Consider the following 18,474-nt stretch of genomic DNA (forward strand, 5'->3'; position numbering starts at 1 on the left):
CCTGTGTGTTCAGACATCGACAGAGTGCCCGAATGACAACACACGTGTTGAGATCACGCAAGTCACCAAGACGGAGGTGACATGTCTTGGAAAGTCTGTTGACTACAGGGAAACCTGCCCTGGGACCGTTCTTTGCACCCAGCTGCCCACCTCGACTATTCACCTTGTGCCCTGAGGGTATGTATAGCTTCACACCCGGCTGCTCATCCAATCCCAGCATGTGGCCTGATATTATTAGTATTTTTTTTTTTTTTGAGACAGAGTCTCACTCTGTCGCCTGGGCTAAAGTGCCGTGGCGTCAGCCTCGCTCACAGCAACCTCCAACTCCTGGGCTCAAGCGATCCTCCTGCCTCAGTCTCCCGAGTAGCTGGGACTACAGGCATGCGCCACCACGCCCGGCTAATTTTTTCTATATATATATTAGTTGGTCAATTAATTTCTTTCTATTTTTAGTAGAGACAGGGTCTCGCTCTTGCTCAGGCTGGCCTCGAACTCCGGAGCTCAAGTGATCCTCCTGCCTCGGCCTCCCAGTGTGCTAAAATTACAGGCACGAGCCACCATGCCCGGCCATTGCATGTTATTTGAAAAACCTTTAGCATTCCTAGATCCTGCTGTCTGTAAATATAACCAGACATATTTGAAATAAAAATAAGGCAGCCTCAAGGCTGTATTATTAAAGCCATACAAGGGTTAGATGAAAGGTCGTACTTACCTGATGAGATTTTCCACCAAATCCGCCTACCCTTGATATCTCATTACGTTAACACAAGACTCAAGAGCACTAAATTCTGGACACGCTATCTCTAAAGGGGGCTTGCAATAATATTAGGGAAGGTAACCATAAAAGGAATTGTAAAGAGCATAAGCCAAATCTGAGCTTTCCAAAAAGATGGTTTTAGTAACACGGCAATTCCTTAAGCAAGTGGAAAACCAGCCGTGTACATCAGACTTGCAGAAGTTCCGACTGAGATGCCATTAGATTATCTAGTGAGCATGTGATGCCATCATTGTTTTCGCAGAAATCTTGGAAAGATGCATTTTATCAGCGTGCAAACAAAACAGTTACCAGCTGACCTACCTATCAACTTTTCCGAGAACTGGGCTCCTAAAATGGACTTAGTGATCCAAGCCATAATGAATATCAAAAAAAAAAAAAAAAAAAAAGAAAAGAAAAAGAAGAAGAAGAAGAAAAAGAAAAGAAAAATGAACTCCTTATTTTAAGGGGGAAAAAAAAAAAACAGGACAGTCACTTCCACATACATTTTGGATTTGCTGATTTTCTGTCGGGATCGGCCCTAATGGAGACTTAAAGCAAAAAAGGGAAAGAGTTGTGGGTGAGAACAAAAAGGTAGATGCCCACGAGGGTAACCAGTTTGCAAATTTCCCCTTGGAACCAAATCCACCTCGATAAATAACAAGAGTATATAGTGATCGCGCTATGCCAGGCCTACCTACACAGTTAACGAGATACAATTGTCTGAATTCCTCTGCAAAACAAATAAAGTTTGTGACTTTGCTCAAGGCAGAATCCACGGGGCTGGAGTCCAAATAACTAGGCTTTAGAAAAAAAAAAAAAAAAGACAGAAAGAAATAAAAAGGGCAGTGGTTCACATTCTTGTTTTCCAGTTGTTCCAGTCCAATAAAATCTAACTATGCCATTGAAATGAGACACAAAAACAATCCTTGTTTATAATAAGAAAGAATTTAACTTACTCAAAACCAGAGGAGGGGGCAAGGGAGGGGAAAATAAGGCCACGTGCACATTTAGAAATATAGAATTTATTTATCTTCATGGTGAGACAGCTGGACACTCTGTACATGGTCAGGGAAGAGACATAAAGCACTCTCTGGGGTCTACACCAGGCGTCGTATTGCTACCGAGCGTTGCTTGTGCTGTGTGAGTCGGGGAGCACTTATCTCCCCCTTTTAAAAAAGGTAAGGCTCAGTTTCCAAAAGGTAGTTCCATATACCAGTTATTTGCTGCTTAGAAGACCGGGAAAGGTCGAGAATAAACCACAAAGGGGCGGAGGCTGACGGATGACTCCATACAACTTTTCACTCGTTCATACCGAAGATATTCCATGTGATTTCTTTCTTTTTCTTTCTTTTTTTTTTTTTAAGGCTCTTTCTATTTGAAAATGTGCTTAGTTACAAAAACAAACAAGTCGGCAGATGGGAGGGGAAGTAGGTATAGATCTTCAGCATACGGACAAGGACAACTAACTAGGCTCTTCACCACTGGTTGCTGGTTTTTTGTATTTTTTTTTTGAGACAGAGTCTCACTCTGTGGCCCAGTCTAGAGTGCCGTGGCGTCAGCCTCACTCACAGCAACCTCCAACTCCTGGGCTCAAGCTATCCTCCTGCCTCAGCCTCCTCCCGAGTAGCTGGGACTACAGGCATGCGCCACCACGCCCGGCTCATTTTTTTTTTCTATATATTTTTAGTTGTCCAAGTGATTTCTTTCTATTTTTAGCAGAGACAGGGTTCTCGCTCTTGCTCAGGCTGGTTTCGAACTCCTGATCTTGAGCGATCTTCCTGTCTCGGCCTCCCAGAGTGCTGGGATGACAGGCGTGAGCCACTCCACCTGGCCCAGTTGCTGGTTAAAAACATGCTTGCATGTTACCTGCATGTAAATGCACACACATGCATGAACTTCGGCTCACTCTTCTTTGGTGAAGCTTACCAGAAAGCATTTGTCTTTCAATGCAGTAGTAAAGAATAACGAAGACTTTCCGATCAAGTAGCCACAAGACTGTCCTTTCTCCTGAAGGCGATCCTCCACTTTTCTCTCCAACCTTGGTGGCAGAACATGACCACAGCGCTCACTCGCGCTGATGTGGCATCCCACCCTTGCACGGATGGAAGGACGCGGGGAAGCTAAGTAGGGAAAGAAGAGTTTGGGGTAATTTTTTTTTTCTCTTTTTTTTGAAAATTACCACATTGACAAGTTCCAAACATATACGTTAGAAGCATTTTTTTTTTTTCCTGTGCAAACATTTCATTCCATCAACACCAACAGGATCATTTCACAAGAGGCGGTTCCCTGTTTTTAACTGAGGAAACCACCTTGCAGGTCATTCGCGGGGCTGACATTAACCACAACAAACAACGACAACCACAAAACGACAAAGCGCACCTGGCGGCTCTGCCTCTGGCATTAAAGAGGTAGAGACCATCATTCTGTAGAAAAGATTAACGGTAAAAACAAAACAATAAAATAAAACAATCTCCCCCCCCCAAAAAAAAATAAAATAAAAAATAAAAACCATTCCATTCCCAAGGGCTAGCTCCGGAAAGCCAAGTTCAACTGCAGGGGGGCGTCAGTCCGACTTAAAAGAGTTGAGGGCCCCGTTGCCCGCGATCATCTTGCTGTAATTCTTCTGCTGCTCCTCCTTGAAGGTGTCCTTCACCTTGGCTCTCTTCAGCCCTCCGTCCCTGGGAAGAGAAGGACAGCGGGTGTGTGACATCCTCCCCGGCAACGACCCCGAGGGGCCACCGGCCGCCCAGCGGGTCAGCAATGGGACCGGGGATCGCTGGATGTGGGGGCTGGAAGGCCCCGATTTCAGTCTCTTAGCAAACAGATGTTGCTTAGAGGAAAGAACCATCTCTCTGATGTTTGGTTAAAATAAAAAATAAATAGCCGCCACTACTCTGTTTCTTTTTATTTATTTATTTATTTATTTTGAGACAGAGGCTCGCTCTGTTGCCCAGGCTAGAGTGAGTGCCGTGGAGTCAGCCTCGCTCACAGCAACCTCCAACTCCTGGGCTCAAGCGATCCTCCTGCCTCAGCCTCCTCCCGAGTAGCTGGGACTACAGGCATGCGCCACCATGCCCGGCTATTATTTTCTATATATATATACTAGTTGGCCAATTAATTTCTTTCTATTTATAGTAGAGACGGGGTCTCGATCTTGCTCAGGCTGTTCTCGAACTCCTGACCTCGACCAATCTGTCCGCCTCGGCCTCCCAGAGTGCTAGGGTTACAGGCATGAGCCACCACACCTGGCCACTCCATTTCTTTCTAGAAGGTAGGGCTACTGTATTAAATACTTGGATTGAAACAAGGATTATTAAAACTAGAATTATTTCCCTATATTTTGCCCCATGGAAAACAAAATACTGGTTTTTCATCTACCTATATCTTACTACAAAAAACCATATGGAAAATTTTATGGTGGCTCATGCCTGTAATCCTAATACCCTGGGAGGCCGAGGCAGGAGGATCGCTCAAGGTCAGGAGTTCGAAACCAGCCTGAGCAAGAGCGAGACCCCGTCTCTACTATAAATAGAAAGAAATTAATTGGCCAACTAAAAATATATAGAAAAAATTATCCGGGCATGGTGGCGCATGCCTGTAGTCCCAGCTACTTGGGAGGCTGAGGCAGGAGGATCGCTTGAGCCCAGGAGTTGGAGGTTGCTGTGAGCCAGGCTGACGCCACAGCACTCTAGCTGGGGCAACAAGAGTGAGACTCTGGCTGCAAAAATGAATAAATAAAATAAAATAAAATAACAAAAGCCCCCTACTGAGTTTCTTTTTAGAAGGTAGGGCTGCTGCATTAAATACTTGGATTGAAACAAGGATTATTGACACTGGCATTATTTCCCTTAGGAAAGGGATTATTTATTCCCTATTATTTCCCTATGTTTTTCCCCAGGGAAAACAAAATACTGGTTTTTCATCTACCTCCTGGAAAACCATACGGAAAATTTCAAATATATACACAAGAAATGGTGTGAGTAAATGGGTGGGTACATTTCTTAATCATCAACAGGTTAAGCTTTATTCAAATCTAACCCTATGTTTCACAAGTTACATTTTCATTCTAAGCATTATACTTCCAGTATTTATAATCTGCCATGTTAGAAAACAGAGTCAGAATCAAGCAAACAACAAAATCATAAATTGCATTCGCCCAGGAGTCGAATGCCTGGGTAGGCAGCATTCCTTCGCCCGGAGCCCATAAATCTTTGCACTCTCTCCAGGGTGGGGGAAAGGCAGACCCGCCCGGGTACCCGGGTGGCTCTGCGACCTGTCCCGCTTTGGCCCCGCACAGAGAAACAACCAATGGGGAGAGCTGGGAGGAGACAGGGCCACGGAGACAGGGCCACGGAGACAGGCCATTAGATTAGTCCTAATCTAATGTTTTAGATTTTAACTCCTGGGAGAGGGAGGACGGAGAAATTGCTTACTTTCTACTGTGCCTGTTTAACTTTAACCCAGTTGACCATGAATGTTTACCAAGTCCTTTCCAGGATGATGGATGACCGTAGGTTAGCCAGTGAACTCAAGGCCAGAACTTGACCTCCATACACACACCTGCCTCCCGAAAACACTGCGACGGTCTGTCTGGCTTCTAGAGTCCGATCTAAGACACACACACACAGCCCACTAGCAAGGCCTCAACTTAAAAATAAGACTGTGAGGCCGGGCGCGGTGGCTCACGCCTGTCATCCTAGCACTCTGGGAGGCCGAGACTGGAGGATCGCTCGAGGTCAGGAGTTCGAAACCAGCCTGAGCAAGAGTGAGACCCCATCTCTACTAAAAAAGTGGAAAGAAATTAATTGGCCAACTAAAAATATATAGAACAAATGAGCCGGGCATGGTGGCGCATGTCTGTAGTCCCAGCTACTCGGGAGGCTGAGGCAGGAGGATCGCTTGAGCCCGGGAATTTGAGGTTGCTGTGAGCGAGGCTGACGCCACGGCACTCTAGCCCGAGCAACAGAGTGAGACCCTGTCTCTAAATAAATAAATAAATAAGACTGTGATGCCCACATTACCCAGGGGCTCAGTTGTTGGAAGTTTTCATGAAATGAGATAATACATTGTCATTAGGTCCCAATTAGAACTGTCCACATAAGCCTCTTTTAACCAAATGAGCTGCCTCTGACTCTTCCCAACTTTTACCCGAGCGGTGAGAACTGAGAGAGGCAGGAGAGAGGGAGGAGAGAGGCCTTTCTCCCTTCCTGAGGTCCAGGCCAAAAACAGGCAAAAATGTGCCGTAAGCAACGTTTGTTTTGAGCAACCTGCCATTATTTTTGTACAATTCTCCTTCCCAGCCACCCAGTAAACTGCGTGCTGCTCTGAGCACCCCGACTGTGACTTGCCACTTCTAGAGACTTCAAGTTCTCCCCATTTCCCCTTTCCCATGGCAGCAGATCTTAGTTCTTAAGAAAAGCCACAAAGGCCAGGCACACTGGCTCACGCCTGCAATCCTAGCACTCTGGGAGGCTGAGGCAGGAGGATCGCTCAAGCTCAGGAGTTCAAAGCCAGCCTGAGCAAGAGCGAGACCCCGTCTCTACTATAAATAGAAAGAAATTAATTGGCCAACTAATATATATATAGAAAAAATTAGCCAGGCATCGTGGTACATGCCTATAGTCCCGGCTACGTGGGAGACTGAGGCAGGAGGATCGATCAAGGTCAGGGGTTCGAAACCAAGAAAAGCAGCAGCCCTATAGAGGAGCCAGTTCGTTGGTCCCTGGTGGTCTGGTGGTTAGGATTAGAAGAGCCAGTTTAACATCATAGAATTAAATTTTCACTTACTCTAGGAAAAAAAGCAATCTAGACCCGTTGATTCATACCCAACAGGTAGATGACAAATATACCTGGAAATGCAATGAGGCTATTTTCTTTTTTAAAAAGAGGCTGGGTAATTAAAAAGAATCTCCTATTGTAAAATTGCACATGGCCTGGTAAAATAAAAACTGAAAAATTCTGAGGATCATTTTTGACAAGTCTGGCTAAGCCAGTCTAATGGCGAGTCTGTCCTTGGCTGATCCCTGGGTTGTTTTTGTCCCTCAAGGCTTTCTTCCTTGTCTCTGTGTCTGAGGCCACGGACAGTTCCAAAGCTCCAGGCTTTTCATGATGGCTTCGGGGGAGGAGCAGAAGGAACGGGTGGCAGGTGAGAGGAAGGAGGAGAAAAGAGTTTTTTTTAAAAAAAGAAAGAGTTTTAAATAAAACAAAAAGGAAGCCAGTTGCACACATGAACATGGATTACTGGCACATTTGTGGACTAAGGGAGACCTGGAATTTTATGACACCATCGTATCTGTCATTTAGCTTAACACATTCCAATTTAGATAGCATAAAACAAATATTAGGCTTATTATACCTTACGGCTAGTCAAGTGCCCTAAATTGAGAGCTCATACTACAGGGGTAGTCAGCTGGCATTTAATCAGAAGGCCGCCTTCGAGAAAAGCCCATACATAGCTTTGGCTCTCTTTATCTTTACCGCCTATGCATGTCCCAAGTTTTGTTAATTAGTATATAAATTTTAGAAATAGGTTTTCCCAGACCGGCCGAAGTGGCTCACGCCTGTCATCCTAGCACTCTGGGAGGCCGAGGCGGGCCCATTGCTTGAGGTCAGGGGTTCGAGACCAGCCTGAGCAAGAGCGAGACCCCGTCTCTACTATAAATAGAAAGAAATTAATTGGCCAACTAATATATATAGAAAAAATTAGCTGGGCGTGGTGGCGCATGCCTGCAGTCCCAGCTACTCGGGAGGCTGAGGCAGGAGGATTGCTTGAGCCCTGGAGTTGGAGGTTGCTGTGAGCTAGGCTGACACCATGGCCCTCTAGCCCGGGCAACAAAGTGAGACTCTGTCTCAAAAAAAAAAAAAAAGAAAAGAAAAAGGAAACTGTGACTCGAAGCAAAACGATATGATGGATAACAACACCAATTTTTTTCTCTTCAATGTCGTAACCAAACAACATTGAACAAAGTAATATTACTCCAGGACTTTCTGTAAGTCGTTTTGCTTAAGGTCATTTCCAAGAACCTATCAAGGGAGGACGCTGAGAGCTTACTGGGTAAGAATGCAGCCAGGCATTCTACTAGGGCAGGCACCCCAAACGGCCCTGGGTCCTTCTGCTGGCTCAGAGGGTTCTTGGTTGCTTGGCGGACAGCCTGACTCAGTTGACCAAATCCTGCTCCTAGAACATTCCTACAATTGCCTCAAAGGAACTTTTCATGTAAAATGTTTTTGTTTTTTTAATTAGATAGAGTCTCACTCTGTTGCCCGGGCTAGAGTGCCATGGCGTCAGCCTCGCTCACAGCAACCTCCAACTCCTGGGCTCAAGCGATCCTCCTGCCTCAGCCTCCCGAGTAGCTGGGACTACAGGCATGCGCCACCATGCCCAGCTCATTTTTTCTATATATTTTTAGTTGGCCAATTAATTTTTTTCTATTTTTAGTAGAGACAGGGGTCTCGCTCTTGCTCAGGCTGGTCTCAAACTCCTGACCTTGAGCGATCCACCGGCCTCGGCCTCCCAGAGTGCTGGGATGACAGGCGTGAGCCACCTCGCCCGGCCCAAGCTTTCCTGAAGATAGTTATAGCTCCGGTTAAGTATGAATGAGCCTATAAAGTAGTTCCTTGCGTCCCACTGCCCACCCCCTCCCAGATCCATTCTCCCTTTCTTCTTCAGTAACAGAAGCTAAATTGTAGGTATGCACATGGCCACCCAGAACAAAGACTACATCTCCCAGCGTCCTTTGCACCTAGATGTTACCACCTGACTTGGGCGCTAGCCAATGGACACACTGTGAGTGGCACTTCCACCTTCCTCCCAACTCAAGCTCTTAAAGAGATAGGTGCGTACTCCTTTTTTTTTTTTTTTTTTTTTTAATTCCTTCCTGCTAGCCATTTGCTGTACTCGCTGGGGAGAGCTGGAGCAGCCATCCTGGACCGACTCCAGAAGCACAACTTGAGGATAGTGGAGCAATACAGAATGAGCTGCTTGTTATACCAGCCTTGACTGCCCAAGATTAAGCGAGGGAGATTAACATCCATCCTGCTTATTAAGCCATTGTTATTATGTATAAACCACCATCACTTTCAGCTAAACCTACAGATAACTACGACAATAAATGGCATTGTTTTATTTTTTTTATTTGTATTTTTAATTTTTTTTTATTTCAGCATATTATGGGGGTATAAATTTTTTTTTTTTTTTTTTTTTTTTTTGAGACAGAGTCTCACTTTGTTGTCCAGGCTAGAGTGAGTGCAGTGGCGTCAGCCTAGCTCACAGCAACCTCAGACTACTGGGCTGGAGTGATCCTTCTGCCTCAGCCTCCCGAGTAGCTGGGACTACAGGCATGTGCCACTATGCCCGGCTAATTTTTTTTTATATATATATCAGTTGGCCAATTAATTTCTTTCTGTTTATAGTAGAGACGGGGTCTCGCTCTTGCTCAGGCTGGTTTTGAACTCCTGACCTTGAGCAATCCGCCCGCCTCGGCCTCCCAAGAGCTAGGATTACAGGCCTGAGCCACAGCGCCCGGCCGGGGGTATAAATTTTAAGGTTTCAAATAATGCCCTTGTTATTATGTATAAACCACTCTCACTTTCAGCTAAACCTACAGATAACTAGAATTATAAACGGCATTGTTTTTTTTTTTATTCTTTTTTACTTTTTTATTTCAGCATATTATGGGGGTGCAAATTTTAAGGTTTCAAATAATGCCCTTGCCCCTCTCTCCTCCCACAAGTCTAAGCTTATAAATGGTATTGTTAACAGTGATTTTTTTTCTCTAATTAAAAAAAAAAAACAGTGATAGTATTTCTGAAAAACTTCTTACCAGGGAAGTTCAGTCAATCCTCCTTGTCTAGCAATGGCAGACTTAACCCTATTAGCAAACTGGACGGCATCTTCTTCTTCCTGGTTTAAAAAAATAAAAAATACATGTACATCCTGAGTATAGCATTTTTTAATACCTTAAAACGTCTTATAATCATTTACATTTGTTTTAAATTGTTTTAAAAGTATTTCAGCTCAAATACTCTGTACTCCTAGTCAATCAAATCAAATCTCACTTGTTCTAATAAGAAATGCACTGCTGTATTTAACTATATTAATTTTTTTATTTCCTTTTTATTTTATTTTGTATATATTTTTGTTTGTCTCATATGCTACGGCAGAATGTATTTAATTTTTTATCACAAGCACGTATTTATTACACTCTTTATTCGTCTTATCCAAGAAACAACATTATATCATATCTACGGGTTCAATAAACCAACAGAGATTGTAAAACTCTTAGGGAAAACAGTCTCTGGATGGAAAATGGCCTGACTGGAAGAGAGCTAATCAGAGTATTAAAAACTGACTCATTGGGCTGAGAAAGCAAACAGGCACGATGACGGAGAAGGGAGACACCCAGGGTTTCAGGCAAAGGTTTCGTTGCCTCTGCTTGATTAGATAAAGTGCCCAGACCGCCCGGCTGCTATCTAAGGCGCACCTCTCTGGTCATGGGGGGCATGTACCACACGTCGCACACGATGGCCCAGCTGGTCATCATTCGGAGCAGGTAGCTCACCATGTTGTATTTGCTGCTGTTCCAAAAGGCGTCTCCAAACTGGGGGTTATACTGGGAACAAAGAACACAACACACATCCTACCGTGTTTCCCCGAAAACAAGACGGGGTCTTGTATTTATTCTTTCTCAAGAAGACACCCTAGGGCCTATTTTCGGGGAGACACGGTAGTTTAGAGCTAAGCGGTGGCTTCTCATCCGTGTCAATGTTTTTAGGGCGGCAGGCCAAGTATCTTTATCAGACTCTAAGAAAAAGAGAAGCCGTTTTGCTTAATAGCATGGATGCAAAAAAACGCAAACGACACCAGCTAACTCCGACTGCTTTCCTATCTAGAGGCCCAGAGCATGGCAGCAAGAGTGATTTCCGCGACTGTTAAATATCCGTCCCCACACTTCGCTGGGAGGTCCGTGAACACAGTACCCATCTTGCTTAGTCACTGCGTCCTCAGTACTTAGCACGACACCTGCACACAGCCGCCCCCGCCCGCAGCTGTCTACAGACCAGCAGAGAGAGAGGACGAGAGCTCACATGGGGCAAAATGCAGACAAATGGTGAATCTGAGCATAAAGAGTATACAAAGGGCTCCTCATTCTTGCAAATTTTAAGTTGGAACTCATATTGAAAGAGAAGTTACCCGTCCAATGCCTTTTTTGGTTTTGTTTTCTTTTGTTGGCATCTGTTTTACCTTAATTGCAACCGGGTGTATGGTTCCTCCGATTTCAAAGCTCCCCTTTTTAAACATCATGACGGACGTGTTGTTGATACAGGTCCCTGCGGGCAGGTGGGGGTGGGGCAGTGGATATTTTTTTAAAAGCAATCGTTTTCTTAAAATAAATTTTAAAAGTAATTATTTTGATATAAAATGATACAGAATATCAAAGTTACAGACATTACAATACCATTTCACACATCAAATCCCTGCTTACGTAGTAATCTAACAGTTCTAAACAAGCTTAACAACAAAGTTTTCCTTTTCATCAAACACTCTGTGAGTACAAGTGACAATTTCAATACATTTAAAATAGGATCCTGGCCAGATACCGAGGCTCACGCCTGTAATCCTAGCACTCTGGGAGGCCGAGGTGGGAGGATCGCTCGAGGTCAGGAGTGCAAGACCAGCCTGAGCAAGAGCGAGACCGCATCTCTACTAAAAAAAAAAAAATAAATAAGAAAAAAATTAGCTGGACAACTAAAAATATATAGAAAAAATGAGCCGGGCATGGTGGCGCATGCCTTTAGTCCTGGCTACTTGGGAGGCTGAGGCAGGAGGATCGCTTGAGCCCAGGAGTTGGAGGTTGCTGTGAGCGAGGCTGACGACATGGCACTCTAGCCCGGGCAACAGAGTGAGACTGTGTCTCAAAATAAAATAAAATAAAATAAAATAAATAAATAAATCAGGATCCTTAAAAAGTCATGGACAATCATGTCCCTGAGTTCATGACCCAGAAATGACTTTTGAAGTCAGTAAGGTAGCATGACTTCCATCAAATCGCAAAAGAAAGCAGGGAATTAATAGCTCAGAGAAGGCCGTCCCATTTCTGGAGGACAGCAGAGATTTGGACTGAAAATGCCAATTCTAGAACAATTTTATTCATCATACGCTTCTGGTGGTTTGCTGTTACCAACCACAGCTTGGTAGCGGTGCCCGGCCTTACCTTCGGGAAAGATTAATATGGGCAATTTCTTCTTATCCGCGATATGTTCTTTTAGTCTGCGAAGAAAAATAAAGGATCAAAATTCTACCTTTAAAAAGAGGTAGGTGGGAGTCCTTTTCAATATTCTTTGTGTTTTCCTAGCACAAATATAATTTTAAAGCAATAAGGAGAAAATTATAAATAAGATATAAATAGAGGAAACAAACTCAAGTTGTTCCCTTTCTAAAAAAGTATGAGGAGATCTGCACAGTTTCAATCTCTAATTTCAAAGTGAGTGGCTGCTGCCTGCTCTTAAGAAAAGACTACTAGGCCGGGCGCGGTGGCTCACGCCTGTCATCCTAGCACTCTGGGAGGCCAAGGTGGGAGGATCGCTCAAGGTCCAGAGTTCGAGACCAGCCTGAGCAAAATCGAGACCCCGTGTCTACTAAAAATAGAAAGAAATTAATTGGACAACTAAAAGTATATGTAAAAAAAATTAGCCGGGCATGGTGGCGCATGCCTGCAGTCCCAGCTACTCGGGAGGCTGAGGCAGGAGGATTGCTTGAGCCCAGGAGTTGGAGGTTGCTGTGAGCGAGGCTGACTCCATGGCACTCACTCTAGCCTGGGCAACAGAGTGAGACTCTGTGTCTCAAAAATAAATAAATAAATAAATAAATAAATAAGACCTCGGGCAAAAAAGCTGGGCTCGATTTTCCAGCAATTTTCCTGGTAGCTCAGCTCAGCCTCCAAGCCTGGAGGCTCCTTCTTTCACCGCTCTTTCCCTAGCTGGATCCAACTGATGATGGTCATCCAACAACACAGCACCAACCATCTGTTTGTTTAGCAAACGGTTATCAACGATTTAACCTCCAAGGGGATAATCTTTAACCTTGAAATGTCAGAGACTGCACCATACCTAAGGCACAGCAATATACCTTGTTTCCCAGAAAATAAGCCCTCCCCATACAATAAGTCCCAGCAGGATGTCTGAGCATGTGCCCAACAGAAGCCCTACCCCATTCTAGAGCTACTAAAAATTATAACAAAAAAAAAAGTAGAAAAAAAAAAAAAAGAAGCCCTACCCTGAAAATCAGCCCTAGTGATGGGCGTGGCTACGAAAATCACCCCTGGTGGTGGGCATGGCTATGAAAATCAGTCCTAGTGATAGGTGTGGCTATGAAAATCAGCCCTAGTAATGGGCGTGGCTATGAAAATCAAATCAGTCCTGGTGATGGGCGTGGCTATGAAAATCAGTCCTGGTGGTGGGCGTGGCTATGAAAATCAGTCCTAGTAGTAGGCGTGGCTATGGAAATCAGCCCTAGTGACGGGCGTGGCTGCGCAGCGCATCTGCACAACCCATGCGTGTGGTCCCGGAGTGGGAAAGAACACGAGCAGCCCTTCTCATCCGCCCCGTGAGAGCTCTAGTGCTCGACAGGAGAGATCGGGGCCAACAGCTCTAAAGGAAATAGAGTCACAAGACATTCAGGATGGGATTTGGGGTTTGGAGAGTGAGGATGACTTCACTGTGTTTGAATCAATGTAGGTTGTTGTACCGTACTTAAAAAAAAAAAACCACATCCCCAGAAAATAAGCCCTAGAGTGTCTTCTTGAGGAAAAATAAATATAAGATCCTGTCTTATTTTGGGGGAAACATGGTAGACATACATGCCTTTTAATCCCATCACAAATTCCTCTATCACTACAGAATTAAAATTTTTTAAAATCCAGCTGAGGCCGGGCGCGGTGGCTCACACCTGTCATCGTAGCACTCTGGGGAGGCCGAGGCAGGAGGATCGCTCAAGGTCAGGAGTTTGAGATAATCCCTGAGCAAGAGCGAGACCCTGCCTCTACTAAAAATAGAAAGAAATGAGCTGGGCATGGTGGCGCATGCCTGTAGTCCCAGCTCCTTGGGAGGCTGAGGCAGGAGGATGGCTTGAGCCCAGGAGTTTGAAGGTTGCGGCGAAGCTATGATGACACCACTGCACTCCGGCCTGTCTCCAACAAAAAGATTTACCAGCTTTTGTGCTACCCCAGTGAACACTGAGTAACCTCACTGCTTACCTCTTAGTAACCAGGTGTCGATCCTTCATTTCTGAGCGTTCGAACCAGACATGTGGACAAGCCTTGACCATAGCTCTCTGAATAATTCCCATCAACCCACCGTGAACCTGGCCAACCTAGAAGTACCATGACAGAAAGAGAAAAATATAAAGGCACAGTTATCCAAAGACAGATTTTTTTTTTTTTAAGTACCAATAGATTTCTATTCCCCACTCAGAAATCAGATTTGGCCTTCTTTGTTCTTAGCCTGCTCAAAGGACTCGAATGGCCAAATGTAAACAAAAGGTACTCTTTAGCCGCACCTTTCAATTTCAAGTTGCATTGCTGCATTAGCTAGCCTCTACCTTTAATAAGTAGGGGTCCTTCACCTTAGTCAAGATTAGAGAAATACAAATTATAACTACACTTTTTTTTTTTTTGATACAGAGTCTCACTCTGTTGCCCGGGCTCCAGTGCCATGGCATCAGCCTCGCTCATAACAACCTCAAATTGCTGGGCTCAAGCGATCCTCCTGCCTCAGCCTCCCAAGCAGCTGGGACTATAGACATGTGCCAACATGCCCGGCTAATTTTTTCTGTATATTTTTAGTTGGCCAACTAATTTCTTTCTATTTTTAGTAGAGACCAGGTCTCACTCTTGCTCAGGCTGGTCTTGAACTCCTGACCTTGAGCAATCCTCCCACCTCTCGCCTCAGCCTTCCAGGCGTGAGTACAGCTACACTTTAATGCCTTTTCAAACCCATCCCATTGGCAAAGGTGGCTAAAGCTTCCTTAGGTTCAGAAAGAACTCTATTACTTAGAGAGGTTTCATAACGTGTTAAAATAAAGTTGTCCAGGAGTTATGCATCTGAATCTGTATTTTTAGATAGATGAAACACATGGCAATAAGTGGAAATTTTTACAGAGGGCTTCAATAACCCCTCAAGGACCGTACAACCCACAAATAGTCAAACACCTGCCCATGGGCCAGCTGTCCCCACCCCCCTCCTCGAAGCAGGGACTCCCCTCAAACGCCTTCCCAGAAAAACACACCAGAGCACACCGTGACTATCAATCCCTGGAGCGGGTAAGGGAGATAAAAGCCACCTGCTGTCCCTGAATCCCAACCCGCCACCACGGGACTATGAGAAGAACATTCCCCTGGGACCCTTGGCCAGTCATTCTGCTCCACACACTAACTCGGAGTATATTTAATCATCCTGCATCTTCTGTCATTTTGCAGAATTTACCTGACATACATAAAGGTGAGGTAGGAAATGTTGACAAATTTGTAAGGGCAACAGAAAACAAATATTTGCCTCTCTTGCTAGAGCCTCATTAAAGAGCTAGATTTTTTTTTTTTTTTAATTGCACATAATTGCCTGAAGGAACAGAGGACTAATTGGCTGGCGAGGGGATTTGTACAACTCCCAGGAGTAAGAATGTAACGTTGCAAAACATTATTAAACACTGCCAGGGATTTTACAAGAAGAATGGAATGAATCGACTTCACAAAGTCCTGTCAACCTCAAGTACGTCCTCATTTCAGCAAGTTAATTTTTTACTACTTTAAATATAATGGCGATTTTCTTTCCTTTCCTTGCACTATGTATTTCTCATGTAAATATATTACATAACTTATATGGCTACAACATATAATATATGCAATAAAAATATATATATTTACATGGCTTTCGTATAACCCAGTCAAATTTCTAATGTAACATCAGCTTTCCAATTTGTGCCAAAATAAATTAAAAGTTTGAGCAATGCATAAAACATGCAGCCACCTGCGGTATCAGCGAGCTGCTCTTACCATTGCGTAGCATCCGTCTGTTGTCAAGATTAACACGTCTATTGGGGAGGTGTGGTTGGCGACACAAATGCCTCCCTTCTGGGGTCTGTACTGCCTGCAATCAACGACAAACAACGGCAAACGCTAGACCTTGAAAAGTAGCCACTATTTTGCAGAACAGCATAAAGAGACTCATCTTGTTTTTTTAAGCATATTTTTAAAAATACAGTTCGGTGGTACGTGGGCCCATCTTTAAAAGGTTATCTCTAGGCCGGGCGCGGTGGCTCACGCCTGCGATCCCAGCACTCTGGGAGGCTGAGGCGGGAGGATCGCTCGAGGTCGGGAGATCGAGACCAGCCTGAGCAAGAGCGAGACACTCTGCCGCTTATTCTGTACCTGATCCCAAACCACCAACCCCAGAGCTCCGCTCCGTCCCCTGTACCATGAGAGAGCAGTGTCTGTCACTCAGGGATGACCTCTCAGAAGCACAGGGTAGATAGATGCTCAATTATTAAGCACCACTGCATGCTTCCGGTGACATTCCTTCAGCAAACAGAGCTCTTTTGATTCAGTGATTTCTTTGGTGCATTTTAAGACATGCCGAGCAGTAGGACGAACCCTGGGAAACACTCGGAGTCCACCTGCTTCCTCCCACTCGCTCCCCACGACACTCTCCCATCCCCACCGGGTGTCCCTAGGGACAGGCGGGCAGGGGGCGGCGGACGCTCACTTGTTATGGTAACGGATGGTCCCAGACAGGGCTCGCACGCAGATCCGGCAGCAGGTCAGGTGGACCAGCTCGCTCAGCCTGGTTTTGAGGCTGGAGGAAAAAGAAAGCACGTTACCGTGCGGTTCCGAGCAGTCCTAAGAGACAGCGCGACACGAGCGTCACTGTCGTCTTTCACACCTGATGCTACTCTGCTCTGTTGAGAAGGCGCAGTTCAACTCTTACAGCCTCATCGGTGCCTTTTGCTATTAGGTGGCAAAAGGGTACCAAGAGCGTTGGACATCAACTCCAGTGGAAAGTAGCTCCCGCGCCCACTAGACTACTAAGAGAAATTCCTGACACTTGAAGCTTCTCTGGTCTTGGGGTTACGAGCCTGCCAATATGTATCTAAGACTCTTTCTTCGAGGCCGGGCGCGGTGGCTCACGCCTGTGATCCTAGCACTCTGGGAGGCCGAGGCGGGAGGATCGCTCGAGGTCAGGAGTTAGAGACCAGCCTGAGCAAGAGCGAGACCCTGTCTCTATTAAAAAATAGAAAGAAATTAGCTGGACAACTGAAAATATATAGAAAAAATTAGCCGGGCGTGGTGGCACATGCCTGTAGTCCCAGCTACTCGGGAGGAGGCTGAGGCAGGAGGATTGCTTGAGCCCAGGAGTTGGAGGTTGCTGTGAGCGAGGCTGACACCACAGCACTCACTCTAGCCTGGGCAACAGGGTGAGACTCTGTCTCAAAAAAAAAAATACAAAAGTGTACCAAGAGTATTGGACATAACTCTAATGCAGAGTAGCTCCTGCCCTTCTAGACTACTAAGATAAATTCCTTTAACTGAAGCCTCTTTGGTCTTGGTCTTACGAGCCTGCCAATATCTAAGCCTCTCTCTTTGCTTTGAGTTTCTCAATTCATTTCCTGTCTTTTCATTTCTCCTTTGAAAAAACAACTTCTTTCAATTTATATGGAAGTTAAGATGGAAAATCAAATGGAGACGATGAAGACAAAGTGAGCAGAATTCTAATAAGAGACCATAAGTGTAATGCAATACGTAAGAACCAAACAAATGTTCTCTCTGTGGACACAGCTAAGAAAAAGGACAATCCTACTTATGGCTGGACGGAAGAAAACATCTCACCTGCTGTCTGGCAGCTGCCCGACCAGCGTGGTTCCTATAACCAGCAAACTGATCCCAATGAAAGCCAAAGTAACCCTGAAAAAAAAAAAAAAAGAAAGAATAAGTTGTAGAGTATCCGCATTCTGGAATATGATGCAGTCATCAAAAGAATTGGGTAAATCTATAGATTCTGACATGAGAGAATGTTCCCAATACATTTTGAGAGACAAAAGGCAAAGTAAGTTTCAGAATAATATACTGAGTGGGATACCAGCATTTTCAGAATAAGGACAAGCACGAATGTGTAGCGAGTCTATACATGCACAGAGAAGACCTGGAAATTTGCTTACAAAAGTTGTGTGAAATTCAAGCTGCATAATCATCAAAGGGTCAAGAGGGCTAGTGAAAGAAATATGTTTAAAAGCTCTTTCATAAGAAGAACATTAAAAAAAATATATCACTGCAAATAAAAATGTAAAACTAATAACAACAACAAAAATACATCACCGGGCAGGAATCCTTCTGTGCAAATCTAACTGTTGTCCTTTTGCATGGTTGAAAATAACTCAGAGGCGAACCAACAGGGTGACTGACAGTAACACTAACCTTCAACTAGACATTTTCTCATTTCTGAAGAGTGCTTTTCATAGGAATGTATTTTCTCTTCAAAAGGAAAATACTAATTTTTTTTTTAGAAATATAAATAGAACTGCTCGAAAAGAAAAGGCTAAGGTTTAAAATTCGTCAAGATAAATGGGATTTAGTTAAAAGTGAGGGGGAAAAAATCAATAGTTTAATTACATTTTACTAATAAGATTCTTGAAAGCGTCCTACTTTCTCAAATGGAGAAAGCAGAAATTT

The 18,474-nt window shown here is 44.5% G+C and overlaps 1 protein-coding gene across 2 annotated transcripts in view; it reads right to left on the reverse strand.

Annotated features, from left to right (window-relative positions):
- Positions 1 to 1,763: 1,763 nt before the first annotated feature.
- Positions 1,764 to 18,474, reverse strand: part of GPAT3 (glycerol-3-phosphate acyltransferase 3) — a 54,354-nt gene continuing 37,643 nt past the window's right edge. For both annotated transcript variants that reach the window (XM_075998706.1, XM_075998705.1), the window contains exons 5-13: positions 17,635 to 17,709; positions 16,514 to 16,603; positions 15,805 to 15,898; positions 14,011 to 14,126; positions 11,971 to 12,026; positions 11,001 to 11,086; positions 10,240 to 10,368; positions 9,580 to 9,659; positions 1,764 to 3,435 (exon numbers count right to left, since the gene is read on the reverse strand). In XM_075998706.1, coding sequence (XP_075854821.1) covers positions 3,321 to 3,435; positions 9,580 to 9,659; positions 10,240 to 10,368; positions 11,001 to 11,086; positions 11,971 to 12,026; positions 14,011 to 14,126; positions 15,805 to 15,898; positions 16,514 to 16,603; positions 17,635 to 17,709 — 841 coding nt within the window. In that variant the 3' untranslated portion in view covers positions 1,764 to 3,320. The remainder of the gene's footprint in view (positions 3,436 to 9,579; positions 9,660 to 10,239; positions 10,369 to 11,000; positions 11,087 to 11,970; positions 12,027 to 14,010; positions 14,127 to 15,804; positions 15,899 to 16,513; positions 16,604 to 17,634; positions 17,710 to 18,474) is intronic.

This window comes from Microcebus murinus, chromosome 29, assembly GCF_040939455.1.
Source record: "Microcebus murinus isolate Inina chromosome 29, M.murinus_Inina_mat1.0, whole genome shotgun sequence".
NCBI classification, from domain to species: domain Eukaryota; kingdom Metazoa; phylum Chordata; class Mammalia; order Primates; family Cheirogaleidae; genus Microcebus; species Microcebus murinus.